This window comes from Dermochelys coriacea, chromosome 9 (genome assembly GCF_009764565.3).
Source record: "Dermochelys coriacea isolate rDerCor1 chromosome 9, rDerCor1.pri.v4, whole genome shotgun sequence".
Taxonomy (NCBI): Eukaryota; Metazoa; Chordata; order Testudines; family Dermochelyidae; genus Dermochelys; species Dermochelys coriacea.
Window position 1 is genome coordinate 18547309 of NC_050076.1, and position 19746 is coordinate 18567054.

Consider the following 19746-nt stretch of genomic DNA (forward strand, 5'->3'; position numbering starts at 1 on the left):
ATTGAGATGAAACTCTTCTGAGATCAAGTGATCCTGTTAGTTTTCTCTAATTTGGGGATGAAATCTCACAAGAACATCTCAGGAGAGTTTGACTTCTAATCCCTGGCCTTGACTCTGACTTGAATTGTGACTGCTGAACATTTATCCAGAGTCTCACTTCCTCTGATCATCTCTAATATTAATATAACATTTTCAGCTTCTATGGTGTCCTTCATCAAATAATCTCAGTGCACTAAGTAGGCCTCATTAGGTAAGTAGGTATTATTAACTTCATCCTATAGATGAGGAAAACTGAAGCACAGAAGTTGCGAGACTCCCCCAAAATCATACAGTAAGGCAGAGGCAGTCAGCAACAGAATTTACATTTCTTGACTCCCACTCCTATGTCTTAATGGCTAGACAATGCTGTCTTGTCTCTCACTCCTTATTTAAATTATCTAGGACTCCTTAGATAATAGAGTGAGAGTTTAGAATAACAAAGGCAAATTGCAGAATTTATATTCAAAACAGACTTGGTTATAATTAGAGTTCAATTTGGGTTTCCTTTGGATGGTGCTTTTAAGAACATGAGCAACATAGCTAATTTAACACAATAAATTTGCAGTATTTTGCTTCTCAACAAGAAAGCCTCATTTAATTACTAAAATTTGAAAGAAAGCAAACTTATTTCAGTGGATTTATAGTCTTTTTTTTTAATTAAACAATTAAGGGAGTCCTTTATTTATTTATTTTGCCAGGAACTAATAAAAAAAAAAACCCTGTCATTGGAATAATTCCATAATGGTATCAGGTCAAAGCACATGAGTTGTGCAGAAGCTGTACTTCATTGTGTTTGTGGTCAGAGGTATTATGAATGAAGATAAGTGGTTGATATAAAATTTCTACAGGTGCTGACAGGTATGGCATTGGGCACATGTCTTTGAACTTCTTGAAATGTGAATTGCATCATGAAAGAAATTTGATTTTTGTTAAGATTGCTGAGAACTCTTTGATTAGCATTTTCTGGGGGAGGAATTGGATTCCTTCTGGAAGAAATAGCCAACTATCTTTTTGAGCACCTGATTTTAACTAGGAGGAAAGGTATTTTGAAAAGAGTCAAGAACAACTAAATCTCAGCAATTATTATGTATTAACTTACATGGAGAAGGGATTAAATAACAGCATGTGTATAGTTAGAGGGTGCCATTTAAAAATTCACCACTTGCCAACAGTTGCCATGCTTGACTGAGATATCACTGTTATTTCTTATTGTAAGACTAGGACTAGAACAGTGATACCAGTGAGGTGACTGCTGATGAACCTTAACCTCTTTAATGATGAGCATCAAAGGCAAAAAAAAAAAAAAAGTAAATTCCAGAATGCTTTTTTTCAGGCAAAACTCCCATTGACTTCAATGGGAATCTTGCTTGAATTAGGACTGAGGTGAGGACTGAAGATTTCACCCAGCAGTAAGTATACAGCAAATGGAAGTAAGAGTGAGTGCATCTTTTTTGAGCAATTTAACATACTGTATGCCAAAAAAGAAATAACCATAATCTGTTCAAATGGATTTTTTCCTAATTTATAATGTCTGGTCTCACTACTGAATTCTAAATTGGGGCTAATATATGCTGAGAGCTTCCCTAAACTATTTCCCCTTCCAGAGATGTAGTTTTAAAGATCCATTACTCAGTGGATCGGTTCTCTGAAATAAGCAGGGAAGATTTATCTGACCACTTAGCACAAAGCATTCAGTTGAGCATGCCTGCAAGATTCCAAGCTGAAGGGCTGTGGAAGTGTTTCATCCCTGCTGAGAACATTTCTAGTTCACGCATGTAACTTGGGATATTGTCTCTTGAGGGAGCTGATCACCTGTCTTCCGTGCTGAAGGATAATAGGGAGTAAATCATTGCTCTTTGGCTAATTGGAACTAGCTGCGAATGCAGATTTTACAAGCAACAGACCTGCCCATAAACTTTGATTGTGGGGAATGATAGAGCTTGTAATGAGATGAAAGGGAAAAGATGGGGAAAATCAATGCAAAAATTATCTGATTTGCATTTCAGATGTTGCTAATTATATAAGTGCAGTGCACATATGTATGAGGTTATTGTTTTATATATATATAAAGATTGTAAATTACATCTCAATTTCTGCTTTTCCCCCCAGGTAATCAGCTCAGATACAGGATCTACCATTACCTTCTGGCTGATAGACACTGGGCAGAAAATCAAACAGTTTACTGGTTGCCATGGCAATGCTGAGATCAGCACTATGACACTGGATGCAACTGAGACAAGGCTCTTAACTGGAAGCACAGATGGAACAGTAAAGGTGTGAGGGGAAAACATTTCAAACTATTTCCTTCCATTGCAGTTTTTTTCCACATAGATACAATGTGCCAAAGTACTCAGCTACTAAACAATGGCTGGTTTTTCCATTGGCCTTGTTAAAGAGGAGATGGGATGAACTCAGCAACTAGAGGTTGAAATCCTAACACTGTTGGGAAAACGCAGTTAAATTTAATTGCTTGTCTAACACTTTGGATACACACAGTGCTTTACAGAACACTTCCTTCTTTGTTACCTCCCTTCCTTCCTTCCTTCCTTCCTTCCTTCCAAGTAGTTTTCTTACAATCCATGACTCTGTACAGCAATGGCCCTTATTGCCTTAATCACCAGACAAACATTTCCATTGCTTTTCTTGGATCAATCAGTTGTCATTACACAAGGGCATATTATCATGGTAGCCAATGCATGACTGTAAAACAACTATTTTGAAATGGTGCCTAGGTTAGTTAAAACACCAGCCTTTCACCCCTGGACACATTAATTCAAATTTTAGTTTATTGAAAGTTAAAATGAATTTTAAATCTTCTTAATCATCTCAATGAGAATTTGACCATATCAAAAACCACCATAAAATTTAATAACTTGTGCTTTCGTTTCTACTAAAGAGAGATTCTTGTGTTTTAATACCAAAGGTGTATGCTGTTAAGATCAGGATTGTATTGACAGAAAGCTGTATTGACAGAACACTGCCCAACATTATGACAGGTTTTAAGCCAGTGCTGTTAGTCTTTCACTTCAATGTACACTAAATTCATACCATTTAAAAAACTTAATAGATTTGCCAAACAGATTTCTAGCTCTTCCTATTTCATTGGCCGAAGTTGCTGAAAATCATCAACCTGAGAGACCATTTCCCCAGACTCGGCTAGTTTTGACATAACTAGTCAGACTTAAGCTATTTTTTATATTACATTAGCTCCTAGAGGTCTCAACTGAGACTGGGGCCTTGTTGTGCTAGGCACTGTACAAACACATAATATGAAAGGACCCTCTCTGGAGAGCTTACAGTATAAACAGAGAAGACAAAGGGTGGGAGGGAAAACCGAAAAGTGACCTAACAAAGATAGCACAGAAATTCAATGGGAGAGCTGGCAATAGAATTCAGGTCTCCTGAATCCCAGGGCAGTGCCCTATCCTCTGTGCCATGGTGTCTCTCAATTTTCTTGCTTATTAACTTGTGTCTGTGGTAGAGATGGGCCTGAGTCATAAAGTTCAGATCCAAATCCAATGTTTGGATTTCTGTCCCATTATAGAGATAAGACAAAGCCACAAATTCTGGACCAAACACTGCCAAAATCTGGCAGTTGGGGAGAGTGGTGTGGAACTTGCATCTATTATTACAGTTTTTGTCCATCTCAGGTATCATTCAAGGTCTTTTTGGCAGTTGAGCATCTCCCAGAAAGATAACCTTTCTGGATAACAAGACAAAATGTACTGTATTGCTTCATCTCGTTACTTCCTTGACTGCCCAGTTCTAATATGGGAAGATCAAGCTAAAGTTTTTAAACACATTCTTAAACACCAGAGTCTGCACTGAAATTTGGGATTGTACTGAGTTATACTGTTGGCCTTGGCTGAGTAGAAGTGGCCTGCCTTAAATGCTGCCAAAGAGCACTCTGCTATTTCCAAGCAGTGGAAGTCCTAAGGACACAACATTCAGTACCTAGGAGGTCGGAGGGAAAAGTGATGGCTTCAGTTCATGACAAAATACCCATCTTAAGGGCTTGTCTGAATACAAACGCCGTACCATGTTAAGTATACTAGCATAGTTAAAACAATACAACCAGCCCAGTGTGTGTGTGGGGTGAGGTGGGGAGGGGTTGGGGTGTTATACCAGCATAAAAGTTGTTTATACCAGTATAGTTTATTCCTATATGGAAAGCAGAATAAGTTATACTAGTACAAGGCACCTTTATACCAGTATAATTGTGTCCCCACTTGTTGTACCAGTATAACTATTTCAGTAAAAAAAAATAAACAAACCCACATTCTAAACTGTATGTAGCTCAGGCCTTTGTCAAAGAACAAACTGAAGAAAATCCACTGTTAGGATGTAGACAGAGTCTTGAGCTAGTGTCAGGAAGCACAGGGTAAGTCAGTCCAGCGATAATACTACAGGATGACAATGTCTTATTTCAGTTTTTCATACTGTCAGTAAAATTTGAAGAGGAAGCTTCCCAAACCTCATTCTTATGAAAAAATTACTTCAATGCCTTTGCAACAGACTCCTATGAATATAAAACACACATCTATGTAAGAATATGGAATACCAACATGTGAAATGAATGTTTAAATGGCAAATACATTTTATTTCAAATCACTACATATATACATTATTGCTGTATCCAATAGATTTATATGTAAAATGAGATGTTTGAGCAATGTTTTCCCAAACCATGAGTCTTTTTAAATGTTGTTTTAATTTACAGGAGTCCATGAACTGTAAATTAATTAATACTAAGCTGAACACATACCTGTGGGAGTGGCAAATACAGAGCTTATTGGCTTGTATATAGGATGACTATGAATTGGTGAATACATGAGTGAATTATGGAGGTCAACTCAAATGAGTGCCAGAAAGCCCTTAACACCACTCCAGAAAATCTATTAGAAGTGAGAACTACTTGTCTCCCTTCACCTGTAAAGATGATTCCTCACTACTGCAAGTCTAACTGAGCAAATTTCAGTTTGACAGGAAATGTAGGACTCATGGTCTAGTGCTTAAGATACTGGACTTGAGAAATCTTCATTTAATTCCTTGGGCAAGTTACTCAATGACTCTGTGCCTCAGTTTCCCAGTTGGAAACTCTCTTGCCCTTTGTCTCGTCTATGTAAGCTCTTTGTCTCTGTTTGTACAGCACCTAGCACAATGGGGCCTTGATTTCAGGTAGGATGTCTAAGTACTAGTGTAATATAAATAAAATTAATTTTTCGATGGTTTAAAATGTATCCAAAATAGCTTTTCTCTAAATCAGACTGTCATGATTTTATAAGGCTCAGTCTTGCAACTGGCTACATTTAAAAGGTCAGACCTTCAAAATGTCACTGGTCCAAGACACAGACATGTCAATTCAAGATCTTGGACCAGCATAACATTTTTTTTTTTATGAATTCTTCTCGGTGGAGTAGGGAAAAGTCTTTTATGGCAGGTAAATGATTCTTATTTCTAAGAAGAAGCTGTCACAAAGATGTTCAAATTGCTGGCGTATTAGTAGAGTCCCAGCAAAGATTGCTTAGCAGTGAACAGGTGAGGCAGTCAAAGGTGCAAAATAAATGCACTTTTGCATATGGTTTCAAGGGGTTCCATGGATAAAGAAGCTGTCACATGTAGGTCATCTCAGAGTGTGTTTGTGTGTGTGTGTGGGGGGGGGGGTGGGGGTGGGGGGGGGGTTGGAGCAGGCGGGAGGGCAGGCACAGAATGGAGAATCAGACTTAGATTCAAATCCTGGCTCTGCCACTTCATTCTATTCCTGCCCTGCTGTTTGTGGTTGGACAAGTCATTTCATCTCTGTCTCTCAGTTTCTCCATCTGTAGAAGGGGGGTAATATTTGCTTCCTTTTTACAGTATCTTGATATCTATAGATGAAAAGTGCTATATAAAAGCTATGGAGAAGCATTATTATTATTTGCTTACTATTCAATCCTATGAGCCTGATTCTGATGAAGACTGAATTGTCTTCAATGCAGTTACCTCTGATTTACATCAAGGTATGAAGCAAATCCAATCCAATAGATTTATTTCTTCATTGATCCTTAAATTACCAGATGATTGTCTGCTTTGCCTATGCTGAGAGGTTATGGATAACTTATTTATTTTTTAATTGAAGATTTGGGATTTCAATGGACACTGTCACCATAAACTCAATGTTGGAAGAGACCGAGCAGTTGACATCTCCCAGATCATGGTACTAAAGAGGACTATATTAGTCACAGGCTGGGACAGGTACTGTATACATTATTCAAAAATGCTGGAAGAAATACATTCTTAAGATGTACTCTTTGACTCAGTTTCTGGAGATAAAATCTATCTTTTAAAAGTCTAATTTTTTCCAAGCACAGTAACTCACTGAGTAGTTGGCAACTCAGTTCAGGAAAAGATTTAGATCTGGCTGCACATCACTGGAGAAAAAGTGTGTTGCTTAAAAGATACAGCACAGCTGGGGAAATTGCTTGCTTTTTCTTGCAAACTAGGGCCCCAATCCTGCAATGGCATTGCAATGATGGATCCCTAGAAACTAAGCTGAATCCCATTTGGAATCTAAATTCTGTCCACTTTGAGACCATTGTAAAATTAGTGCCTAAAGCATGGAATTACCACAGGTTTAGCCTTGCTTGGCCTTATGAAGTGAGGCCCTTGCTTTTTGCTAGTGGAAAAATATTCTTTAATGTTGCTTGAGCTTCTGGAGGAATAAAAAAATAAAATAAAAGATACTTCTCTTTTCTGCATCCAGACAGTATACAGATGCTAGGATAAATTATAGCAGGACATAATTTGAAAACATTCTGTCCATAAATTAGAAAACTCAGAGAATACAGATGCTACTGTACCTAAGGAAGTAATTTATAGAGCAGTTGTTCACTGTAGAATTATGCTAATAGGTTGGGAATAGGATGGGATAAATTGCTTTTGTGTCTTTTCATCCCCTTTGAAACTCAGAGAATCAAATATATTTTTTCTGACTTTTAACAGCTATAGAACCAGAAGGAAAATCCCCACTAATGATCATGAACATGTCATAGACAGAAGCAATGTTCTGAAAAAAAGGAAAAAAAGTGTCTTTTAATATCAAGACTGCTCATTGCACGTGTTCAGAGGCTCAGTCTAGAAACATAAACTTACCTTATAAAGACGGCTGCTGCTTACATATGCTAGCAAAGCAATCATTGCTCATTGGTGACTCAAATCCACTTTTTTACTCTGAATCACAGTGATATTCATAGCGAACCACAGAGAAGTAAATGAGTTGAGTGCACTGATCATTTTCATTTGATGACTAGCTGTCCCCACTTTGTTTATGGCAAGCAGGCAAGTATTCAGCCTTGTTATCTGAGATCTCCAGAGCCTAGTGCTTCTCCTGGTTATTAGGCTTTCCCCTTGCTCTAAATAAGCAGCATCCTTTCAGCATCTCTTTGAGAACAGACTCTCCTGTGCCCATGCTTCTGAGGCAACGGGGCCATAAGCAGGTACTGCTTGGGACAGGGTGTTGGTTTCCTTCTCTCAGGAATCTCTAAGGCAGAGGCCTTTAACCCTTTTAGAGGCAAGATCACTTTTTGAATTTAAGTGAAACCCAGGATCTACCCAACCCCTTCCCCAAAGTCCCCGCCCTTTCCCCAAGGCCCTGCCCCGCTCACTCCATCCCCACTTCCTCCGTCGCTCACTCTCCCCCACCTCACTCACTTTCACCCGGCTGAGGCAGGGAGTTGTGGTGCGGGAGGGGGTCCAGGCTGGGCTGGGGCCGAGGGGTTTGGAGTATGGGAGGGGGAGCAGAGGGTTGGGGTGCAGGAGAGGGTGAGGGGGATGCAAGCTTTGGGAGGGACTTTGGGTGCAGGAGGGGGCTCTGGGCTGGGGCAAAGTGTTGGGGTGCAGGGGGGTATGGGATGCTGGCTCTGGGAGGGAGATATGGGCTGGGGCGGGGGTTGGGCACAGGAGAGAGTTTGGGGTGTAGGAGGGGGCATGGGGTTCTGGCTGTAGGAGGGACTTAGGGCTGAAGATTGGGGTGCAAGAGGGGTGCGGGCTCCCGCCAGGCGGCACTTTCTTCAGGTGGCTCCCAGTCGGCGGCACAGCATGGCTAATGCAAGCTCCCTGCCTGCTCCAGCTCCACACCACTCCAGGAAGCAGCCAGCATGCCCCTGCAGCCCCTAGGAGGGAACACATGGCTCAGCGTGTTGCCCCTCTCTGCAACCACTGCCCCTGAAACTTATATTAGCCACAGTTCCCCAGTGTCTGCAGGCAGAAGCCATGCGCAGAGACCTCTGCCCCCACCTCTGGGGCCTTGAGGGCATGATGGCCGTTTCTGGGAGTGGTGCAGGACCAGGGCAGGCAGGGAGCTTGGAGGGAGCTTTTAGCAGCTGGAGATTACAATTGACTGGCAGAGGCTCCAGGATCAACAAGTTGATCGCGATCTACCAGTTGGTGACCACTGATCTAAGGGCTTTTCTTCAGTACTGGGGTAAGTTGACCTAAGTTACTCTACTCCAGCTACATGAATAATGTAGCTGGAGTTGACTTACCCCGGTGTCTTCACTGCGCTGTATTGACTGGAGACGCTCTCCCGTTGACTTCAGAGAATCATAGGACTGGAAGGGACCTCGAGAAGTCATCTAGTCCTGTCCCCTTCACTCATGGCAGGACTAAGTATTATCTAGACCATTCCTGACAGATATTCGTCTAACCTGCTCTTAAAAATCTCCAATGATGAAGATTCCACAACTTCTCTACGCAATTTATTTCACTGCTTAACCACCCTTACAGTTAGGAAATGTTTCCTAATGTCCAACCTTAACCTTCTTTACTGCAATTTAAGCCCATTGCTTCTTGTCCTATCCTCAGAGGTTAAGAAGAACAATTTTTCTCCCTCCTCCTTTTATGTACTTTGAAAACTGTTATCATGTCCCCTCTGTCTTCTCTTCTCCAGACTAAACAAACCCAATTTTTTCAATCTTCCCTCATAGGTCATATTTTCTAGACCTTTAATCATTTTTGTTGCTCATTTCTGGACTTTCTCCAATTTCTCTACATCTTTCCTGAAATGTGATGCCCAGAATTGGCCACAATACTCCAGTTGAACCTTAATCAGTGCAGAGTAGAGTGAAAGAATTACTTCTCATGTCTTTTTTACAACACTCCTGCTAATACAGTGGTTCTCAAACTTTTGTCCTGGTGACCCCTTTCACATAGCAAGCCTATGAGTGCGACCACCCTTATAAATTAAAAACACTTTTTTATATATTTAACACCGTTATAAATGCTGGAGGCAAAGTGGGGTTTGGGGAGGAGGCTGATAGCTCGCAACTCCCCATGTAATAACCTCGCAACCCTCTGAGGGATCCCGACCCCCAGTTTGAGAACCCATGTGCTAATACATCCCAGAATGATGTTCGCTTTTTTTTTTTTGGTCAGGGAGGTGGAATACTGAAGTTGACGGGAGAGCGCTCTCCCATCGACTTATTGTGTCTTTACCCATTAAATTGATGCCACTGCATTGATCACAGTGGCACCGATTTAGCCTGTAATGAAGACAAGCCCTTTTTCTGATTGTCCTTCTAGAAAGTGATGATCAGGTTTTTGTTACTACTCCCGCCCCCACGCTCCACTTCTGGTTGGTAGAGATTAACTGAATTATATATATCTCATTCCCTTTCTCAGATCTTTTTGGGAATGATTGGTTATCTTCAAAGACAATCCATATGCCATCACCCTTCTGATAGACAAGGCAGAGGTGCTAACTTTACACAATGGAACCCCTGACTGTGATGCATGGGAGCAAGAACTTTTGTGAGGTGGTTCAATTTGTTCCTTGCCAGACTGTGGGTAAACAGAAGCTGGAGATTTGGACTATGCTCATCTCCTCCTGCTTGCTTCAAAGAACTCTGCATGGTTGCAGCCTTATCCCCAGGGAAACCTCATTGGTTTTCATTAAGCTCTGTGTGAATGCAGGGGTCTACCTGTGTGGAACCTTTTGGAGTGGGACTGCAGGTGGTGGAAATGATGTTGTGGTGTGAATCTTATGCCATTATTCCGTAGGTGGTATAATGTTTTACTAAATTTATCTTAAGCTACGGCCAACCAATCAAGAGAAACTGACACCATCAAACATTTTTTTACTCTAGAAGTCATAACACCAGTACAGTTCTCTGTCACAAACCTTCATCTTCATAACAGTTGGTCAGATGCCCGATCTGTGAATCTAAGTGAAATGAATTTAGTGGAGGCCTTCTTACACTCTATTAAATAACAGTCTCTAATTCAAAGCCAACACATGCCATTAAGAAGAGTTTCAGAGTAGCAGCCGTGTTAGTCTGTATCTGTAAAAAGGAAAGGAGTACTTGTGGCACCTTAGAGACTAACAAATTTATTAGAGCATAAGCTTTCGTGAGCCACAGCTCACTTTATCAGATGCATACAGTGGAAAATACGGTGGGGAGTTTTTATATACACAGAGAACATGAAACAATGGGTGTTACCATACACACTGTAACAAGAGTGATCAGGAAAGTTGAGCTATTATCAGCAGGAGAGTGGGGGCTGGGGAGGGGGACTTTTGTAGTGATAATCAAGGTGCACCATTTCCAGCACTTTACAAGAACAGTAAGAGGGGAAATAAACAAGGGGAAATAGTTTTACTTTGTGTAATGACACATCCACTCCCAATCTTTATTCAAGCCTAAATTAATTGTATCCAGTTTGCAAATTAATTCCAAATCAGCAGTCTCTCATTGGAGTCTGTTTTTGAAGTTTTTTGTTGAAGAATTGCCACTTTTAGGTCTGTAAATCGAGTGACCAGAGAGATTGAAGTGTTCTCCGACTTGTTTTTGAATGTTATAATTCTTGACGTCTCATTTGTGTCCATTTATTCTTTTTACGTAGAGACTGTCCGGTTTGGCCAATATACATGGCAGAAAGGCATTGCTGGCACATGATGGCATATATCACATTGGTAGATGTGCAGGTGAACGAGCCTCTGATAGTGTGGCTGATGTGATTAGGCCCTATGATGGTATCCCCTGAACAGATATGTGGACACAGTTGGCAATGGGCTGTGAAGCAAATACTCACCAGCAGCCACACACCACACCACAAAAACACTAACCCAGGAACCTATCCTTGCAACAAAGGATCCGATGAAGTGAGCTGTAGCTCACAAAAGCTTATGCTCTAATAAATTTGTTAGGCTCTAAGGTGCCACAAATACTCCTTTTCTTATTAAGAAGAGTGTTTGCTCTGTCACTTGGCTTGGCAGGAGAAGTGAATGATAATTTTAATATTAACTGATGTAGAACATGAAGTACATTGGTCATTAAGTGACCACACACAAATCAAGAAATTATTGCAAGTAGTGACACTTTGTATGATGCTGACCACAATGGAATCAATGGGAAAATTCTCACTGACTTCAGTGGGAGCAGGACTGATTCCTTCATTTAGGACAGTGGTTCCCAAACTTGTTCCACTGCTTGCGCAGGGGAAAGCCCTTGGTGGGTCGGGCCGGTTTGTTTACCTGCCGTGTCCGCAGGTTGAGCCTATCATGGCTCCCAGTGGCCCCAGTTCTTGGCTCCAGGCCAATGGGAGCTGCTGGAAGCGGAGTGGGCCGAGGGATGTACTGGCCATTGCTTCCAGCAGCTCCCATTGGCCTGGAGCAGCAAACTGCGGCCAGTGGGAGCTGTGATCGGCCAAACCTGCAGGTGCGGCAGGTAAACAAACCGGCCCGGCCCGCCAGGGGCTTTCCCTGCACAAGCGGCGGAACAAGTTCGGGAACCACTGATTTAGGATATGAACATCAGTTTTGCTTAGTTTTTGCTGCATCCACAACTGGAAGATGTGGAAGAGAAATTTTTACTGTGAAAGATTTTAAGTGAGATCTTGAGAGAGAAGATGACATACCATGTGTTTTGGAGATTTTGACACATGAAATGTCAAAATCTGCAAGTTTATTTTATGTATTTTCTGCACTTTCTAGAATCAGTAAAATGTTTCATCATGTCTCAGCTCTGGTTAGAGTATATATCCCCCTAATACTAACACTGCAGAGAACAGTATGTGTGATGATGGGGACAGATTCAGCATTTTGTTTTGGCAGAGTGATAGAAAAATAGCTGCTAAAAGTATCGTGTTTGGATTATAACTCAGAAGAATTTCAGTGGCAAAGGAAAGCAAAAGGACAGAGCTTTTAAATTTTTCCACTCAAGATTATATGATCATATTAAAAAGATACCAATGACATTTTTTGAAGTGGTCAGATAGGACTAGGTTCACTTATGCTTTTTTTTTGTTTGCATGTCTCTTTTTTTAGAATAATTACTGTCTTCCGACTGAGCAACTTGACTCAGTTTTTTGTTCTGCCTGCAGAATGGAAAGGAGGAGTGCAGCATCAAGATGACATCCTATGTGCTGCGTTTTTACCTCCTCATACTCTAGTTACAGGTAGCCTAATATTTATTGCCTAATATATCATCCAGGAATTGGGATTTGGGGATTTATGCAAGGCTGACTCTGTTACTGCATGGGCTGGCATAGCTAATGTGCTGGTGGCTGAGGTACATAACTTAGAAGATGTGAACAAATTAGAACTTCTTAAAGAGACAGAAAAAGCACACTTTTGGTTCTCTTCTGTTTTATGCCAATGAATTTCAATTTGCTTCAATGGGGTTACATCAGCCTCTCATTGGAGAAAATGATAGGGAAGTCCGCCCCATATTTTTCATATCCGAACAGACTGATTAAACCTGGATATTTTGCACGTACCAAAGCATGAAAACATTTATAATAGGAAGCCCATTATCCTGGATTCAATAGGAATTCTATGGAGGTGGTGATTGGAATTATTAAGACTTAAATAATAGGAAAAGATTGAGAATAAATGGTTCAGTTCACCAAAACTTAAACACACTAGAATGTTGTGGGGGTTTTTTTTGAGAGGGCACAGTTATAGTAATTTATTTAAATATGGTGGCATATAGATTTATTCCACTTAAATTCAGTGGAAATTTAATCAATTGTACTTTGCTGGCTTAGTCCATATGACTGTCTCCCTCTAGCGACTAGCCTCAGTAACAGCCTGCTACTTACAAACAGCTAAAGGAGTTATTCCTCAACTCAAGTGGCTGGGGCTTATGCTGAATATCCCTTGTTTGATTGTTGCTAATAGTCATGGTTATTGCATGAGGACTGAGTGTGGGATGTAGGGTTTGGTTCCTCTTTAATCTGGTGCTTGTGAATAGATATCCCTGGCGGCTGAAGACCTGTGCCCTAGCAAGAGCAATATCTGAGATGGCTAAAAAGTGTAAGCTTTGTGATGTGGATTTCTTACTAGAGTACAATTTGAGGCCATAAGCCACTAAATAATCCTCAGATAGTAAAAATGCTTATTGGTACTAGATATAAACCAGAACCTCAAGTTCTGGGGGAAGATGGTTTTATGCAAAGAGTTGAGAAAAGGCTCTGAATCAAATTTCTGGGTCCAACCCAATAGTTTGATTATCAATCAGATAAAAAACCGGGAGAGATTTATTTTTATTTTATTTATGTATTTATTTAGTTAGTTAGTTAGTTTGCATGTGGCAGAAATCTTGTAAGAGCTGCTAATTGTGTGATATTTAAGCCCAGGGTGCCTGACATATAATATCAGCTCTCAAGATTTTGGCATCTTCCAGTCTCGTACTGAATCCTAGCTTTCATCTGGCTTTGAACCAGCACCCAAACCCTAGAGGCTAAAGCTAATTCAAACATCTCCTTCATGGCCCATCTTTAATTAATGAACAAAGAAAGTCATACGAGTGGACTGGAGATGAAAGGCTTTCAATATGGTACCTAAGAGCAAATGCCCTAGTCAGTGGGCTACTCGGAGATGATCGGAAAATGCTGTGTCTCCAGTCTTACACAAATACATGGACAAAAAGGAAGGCTTTTTTCTTTAAATTAGATAATACTATATATTAGTTATTTTGCTTTATTTACCCTCAAAGCATTATTCTTCCACTGGAGAAGGGGGATTAAGAATGTTCTCTATATCAAATTTTAATAAGTAGCCCTCTCCAATCTCACTAAAAACTGCTTGAGATAAGCATTATAATGCAATGGGCTTGATTCTGATCTCACTTAAGCAATGTCTACACTTGGAGCTAGTGGTGTGATTCCCAGCCAAGTAGACAAACTCACGCTAGCTTTCAATAACCTAGTGAGCTAAAAATAGTAGTGTAGCACTGGTACATGCTCTCTATGGCAAGCCCATGCCACTGCCTATGTTACTGTGGCTTTGTGACTATTTTTAGTGCACTAACTCGATGAGAAGTTAGCTCAGCTCCAAATGTAGATGTAGCTGTACAATGATCTCATACAGATGTATCTCCGGTGACTACTTGTGAATTACTCCAGTGGAAGTGAGAATAGCATGAGGTCCAATGTATGGTAAACAGCTTAGTTTGTCAAATCAGGGCAAGTCTGACCTTATATTTTGTTAAACTGAAAGCAAGAATTAGAACTTCAGCCATCACCCTCATTCCCTCCTGCTGATGGCAGGTAGATTCCAGCCATTAGTTGCTGAATGTACCCAAAATCACAGGACTCCAGAGAGTCATTTGTGCTGCTTATGTCTAAGGGTAGTTTTGGTTGAGGTCTGAGATCTGTTACTTTTTGTTTTGTGAACTGGTAGATTTTCAAAGCATTGTAGGGGGTTTGGACATATTACAACTAATGGAAGTAATGCATCTGAATCCACTGGACTGCTTAGAAAATCTCTATCAATTTCTCCATGGCCTGCTTTTCTATAAAACCAGAGAAATGTCCCCTTTACAGCAATCTTTGTAGGAGAGGATTAAACATTGAAAGGTTACAGACACGTAGGAATACAAGCCCTGCTAATCCTTTTAATGCGACCTATCATGTCAAAAGTGAAAATATTGCTGTGTTGGTAATAAAATAATTCTAGCTGCCTGAAAGATCAAGGTTGGCTAGTGACTGTAACAATGTTTTGTCTTTTCTTTGCCCAATGCAGGGAGCTGTGGTGGTGAAATTGTTGTCTGGAATAATAGTACAGAAAATGCTTACCTTAAAATGTACCTGGATCCCCAAAAATCTCTGAAATCCAAATCAGGTGAATGAGCATCTTACTGAAGCAGCACTGCTTTCAGGCTCTAGGCAAAACATACATACTGTTTGCCTTATGCATATAATATTATGTGTGCCACTAAATTACTGATCATTGAGAGGAGATTAGGGGGATTATTTATATCTTTGTCTTGTCAGAGTGACAGAAAGCAGCCTTGAGGTTATACTTGCTTTATTCCCTTTAATTTATTCCTTATACATCTCAAGGCTATTGCTTCTGTTTATTTACACAGATCTACATCAGCATTTTTATATTACCTTCAGCAGGGAGCATTCCCTTAATTTTTGCCTTGTTCAGTGTTGGGTAATAAATAATACCAACTGAACCTTGCAGAGGCTGCTACTCCTGAGACTACCCAGAACCTGAAAACTTCACTGGATTAATAGTCTGCACAGACTAGTGGCATAACACTTGTTAAGCACCATACCAGTTGGAAATCTATAATTATTCCCCACTGTAATCTGTAGTACATTTTATGGTTGCGCACATCCAGTATAAAGAAAATGGCTTGGAAAAAACCTTCTACGGTTCTTATTTAGACTTCCTTAGGTTTCTTCCAAGTTTTGTGGGGGAATAAATACTGAAATATATATATCATGTCTTGAAATTCATTTCTTACTTGCACATACACTACTCAGCAGGGCCATAGGAAAGGACTATCTGGTGTACTGCCACTTTATAATGAGCAAGACACTTCAGAGTGAGAATGCTTAAAAATTGTGAAAACAGTAGATATGGCAAAGGAACCATATGAGCTTTCTGATCTTTAAAGGGTCTAAACCCCAGAGGAGCAGATCTTAAACTGATGTAAATTGGCATAACTGCATTGAACCACACTGACTTTAATCAGCTGAAGATCTGGTCCAGGCAGTGCAGATCATATTATAGCTAAGTGACTCTTAATGGTCCTGCTGTTCAGTAAACATTCCGCAGAGATCATGGGTCAGATGTTCAGACAGTGTAAATTGGCACATCTGCACTGACATGAATAGAGCTATGTCATTTTATACCCTCTGAGGATCTGGCCCCCCATAATTGGGGAAAACTTCTCTTCAAATAGGTATTTCTTCATAATACAAATTATGTATGCAACTCATTGATCCAGCTGCTGGCAATAGAAAATGAGCTAGTTAATATATTTTGTGCTCATTAAACAGGAGACTGGAAATCTCATAGAGCCAGAATCCACTATTTTTACTGCTGAAGAAAAACCTTATTCTGTGAATAGTGCTATTGAAATCTAAAGGGCAGCTTGCAGGGTGAGATACTGCTCACCAAGAGTAAGGGTGGCAGAATTTGGCTCACATAAATAGTTTTAATAGTATGAACTTCCAAAAGATTTAGTTTGAATATGTAAAGTAACAGATAAAAATAAAAACCTGGAAAAAATCAGATGCCAAGTGTTTTTGACATGTCTACTTATACACCTAAAATCCTTTTATTGACTATAATAGGGAATGTCTCTTACAGATACTCTGTTACTACAACAGCAACTTAGTTCTGCTCGAAGAATGTCCTCTAGGAGACATACAATGTCTGTAGCTGACTTCTATGACACTGACACTGAGTGCAACAATGCTATTACTAAGCTTTTATTCCTAGAAGCTAGAAAGAATATTTCAGTGACAGGTACTGTAAAGTAATTTCTAGTGGCTCTGCTTACTTTGCCCAAACTGAAGATCAGTACTTGGAAAAGCTCATGATTAATAGTGATAATTGATTATTGCTTTCACAGTTTCCTTTCCTTCTTGCCCCTCAATAAAGACCTTACAATACTTCTCCTATAGCATGTTAGAATATTTTTCAAACAATGTTCTTTTGTTTTGCATCCAATCTCATTGTCATCTGAATTGATTTGCACAGAATTCATATTGACAGTAAATTTAAATAATCCAGCGGAACTGGTCTGTATCTGAAGCCTGGCTACATACAGAGATCCAAACTGTGTATTGGATTATACCCCCTGCAGTTCCAATTAAGTCAATGAGTTTGCACAGGATGCAAGTCATGGCAGAATTTGGTTTCGTACTGGTATATGCAGCTCTGCCTTTAAGAACGTAAATTATAACTTCTGCTGCTTTAACCAGACATTTTCTGAGTCAACATCATGTATTTGCAAAGCATATTGGAAAAGGTCTGCAGATTTATCTGCAACTATTAAGAAATCTTTTATTAAAAGGTCTATTTAGGGTTTTTTTCTGTATCTATAAAATAAATTGATTGACCAGGTTTCCTTTCACTCCCATAAAGAGAACCAGTTATGTAAAGATTACAGTGTATCGCAATATTCATGGAAAAGGTTAACAACAGGTCCCCAAAGAGTGTTTTTAGTACTAGACTTTGTTTTGTTGGTATTGCTCTGAACTACATACCTCAAATATCTATTGAGTAAAACATATTTCATGTGACTGGAGTTTACTGTGCCAAGGTGCTCTGCACAATATTAAAACAGTGACAAAAATAAAAATATGGGTTCATGCATAACAGAGAATTGCTTATAATAATGAATGCTGATGATTCTTTCTGCTTATTCAGCCACATTTCTGTGTTTTAGGTGGAGCAAACTTAGTGTCTTGTGGAGGTGCTGGCTATGTTAGGTTTTGGAATACCTTGAAAAGCCAGCTCATGGCAGAGTTTGAAGCCCACAGTGGAGCTGGATCCATTATCATGACCATTGATAAAATGAGTCAATACCTCATTACGGGAGATCTAGCTGGATGGGTAAAAATATGGAATATACAGGTACAAGGAAAGTATTTGATTCTCTCTTTGTATTTCTCATGTTCCCAGTTTGTTGGGATACATGCAAATAAGTTGGGTTTTACCTATTTTCTAACAAAGGAAAAAGATTGACCAACATTTTCAAACTTGGGGCTTAAGTACCCATTGAAGTCAGTGGGATTCTTTCCATTGATTTCAGTGGGTGCTGGATTAGACCCTGGGGCACCTAATACAAAGCCTGACTGTCAGAAAGAAAAGGAGTACTTGTGGCACCTTAGAGACTAACAAATTTATTAGAGCATGAGCTTTCGTGAGCTACAGCTCACTTCATCAGATGCATTTGGTGGAAAAAACAGAGGAGAGATTTATATACACACACAGAGAACATGAAACAATGGGTTTATCATACACACTGTAAGGAGAGTGATCACTTAAAATAAGCCATCAACAGCAGCAGGGGGGGGAAAGGAGGAAAACCTTTCATGGTGACAAGCAAGGTAGGCTAATTCCAGCAGTTAACAAGAATATCAGATTTCAGAGTAGCAGCCGTGTTAGTCTGTATTCGCAAAAAGAAAAGGAGTACTTGTGGCACCTTAGAGATTAACAAATTTATTAGAGCATAAGCTTGGCATCCGATGAAGTGAGCTGTAGCTCATGAAAGCTTATGCTCTAATAAATTTGTTAGTCTCTAAGGTGCCACAAGTACTCCTTTTCTTTTTAAGAATATCAGAGGAACAGTGGGGGGTGGGGTGGGGGGCAGAAATATCATGGGGAAATAGTTTTACTTTGTGTAATGACTCATCCATTCCCAGTCTCTATTCAAGCCTAAATTAATTGTATCCAGTTTGCAAATTAATTCCAATTCAGCAGTCTCTCGTTGGAGTCTGTTTTTGAAGCTTTTTTGTTGAAGGATCGCCACTCTTAGGTCTGTAATCGAGTGACCAGAGAGATTGAAGTGTTCTCCAACTGGTTTTTGAATGTTATAATTCTTGATGTCTGATTTGTGTCCATTCATTCTTTTACATAGAGACTGTCCAGTTTGGCCAATGTACATGGCAGAGGGGCATTGCTGGCACATGATGGCATATATCACATTGGTAGATGCACAGGTGAACGAGCCTCTGATAGTGTGGCTGATGTGATTAGGCCCTATGATGGTATCCCCTGAATAGATATGTGGACAGAGTTGGCAACGGGCTTTGTTGCAAGGATAGGTTCCTGGGTTAGTGGTTCTGTTGTGTGGTGTGTGGTTGCTGGTGAGTATTTGCTTCAGATTGGGGGGCTGTCTGTAAGCAAGGACTGGCCTGTCTCCCAAGATCTGTGAGAGTGATGGGTCATCCTTCAGGATAGGTTGTAGATCCTTGATGATGCGTTGGAGAGGTTTTAGTTGGAGGCTGAAGGTGATGGCTAGTGGCGTTCTGTTATTTTCTTTGTTGGGCCTGTCCTGTAGTAGGTGACTTCTGGGTACTCTTCTGGCTCTGTCAATCTGTTTCTTCACTTCAGCAGGTGGGTATTGTAGTTGTAGGAATGCATGATAGAGATCTTGTAGGTGTTTGTCTCTGTCTGAGGGGTTGGAGCAAATGCGGTTATATCGTAGAGCTTGGCTGTAGACAATGGATCGAGTGGTATGATCTGGATGAAAGCTAGAGGCATGTAGGTAGGAATAGCGGTCAGTAGGTTACCGATATAGAGTGGTGTTTATGTGACCATCGCTTATTAGCACCGTAGTGTCCAGGAAGTGGATCTCTTGTGTGGACTGGTCCAGGCTGAGGTTGATGGTGGGATACTCCTTTTCTTTTTGTGAATACAGACTAACACGGCTGCTATTCTGAAACCTGACTGTCAGAAGTATTTCATTTTTCTTTAAAACA

At 40.2% G+C, this 19746-nt stretch overlaps 1 protein-coding gene across 7 annotated transcripts in view; it reads left to right on the top strand.

Annotated features, from left to right (window-relative positions):
• WDR49 (WD repeat domain 49) overlaps positions 1-19746 on the top strand; it is an 86992-nt gene that overhangs the window by 45110 nt on the left and 22136 nt on the right. For 6 of the 7 annotated variants that reach the window (XM_038417633.2, XM_043492503.1, XM_038417632.2 and 3 more), the window contains 6 exons: positions 2149-2313; positions 6158-6273; positions 12341-12471; positions 15041-15139; positions 16625-16783; positions 17709-17896. In XM_038417633.2, the coding sequence (XP_038273561.1) occupies positions 2149-2313; positions 6158-6273; positions 12341-12471; positions 15041-15139; positions 16625-16783; positions 17709-17896 (858 nt within the window). The remainder of the gene's footprint in view (positions 1-2148; positions 2314-6157; positions 6274-12340; positions 12472-15040; positions 15140-16624; positions 16784-17708; positions 17897-19746) is intronic. The other variant, XM_038417635.2, reaches the window with a different exon arrangement.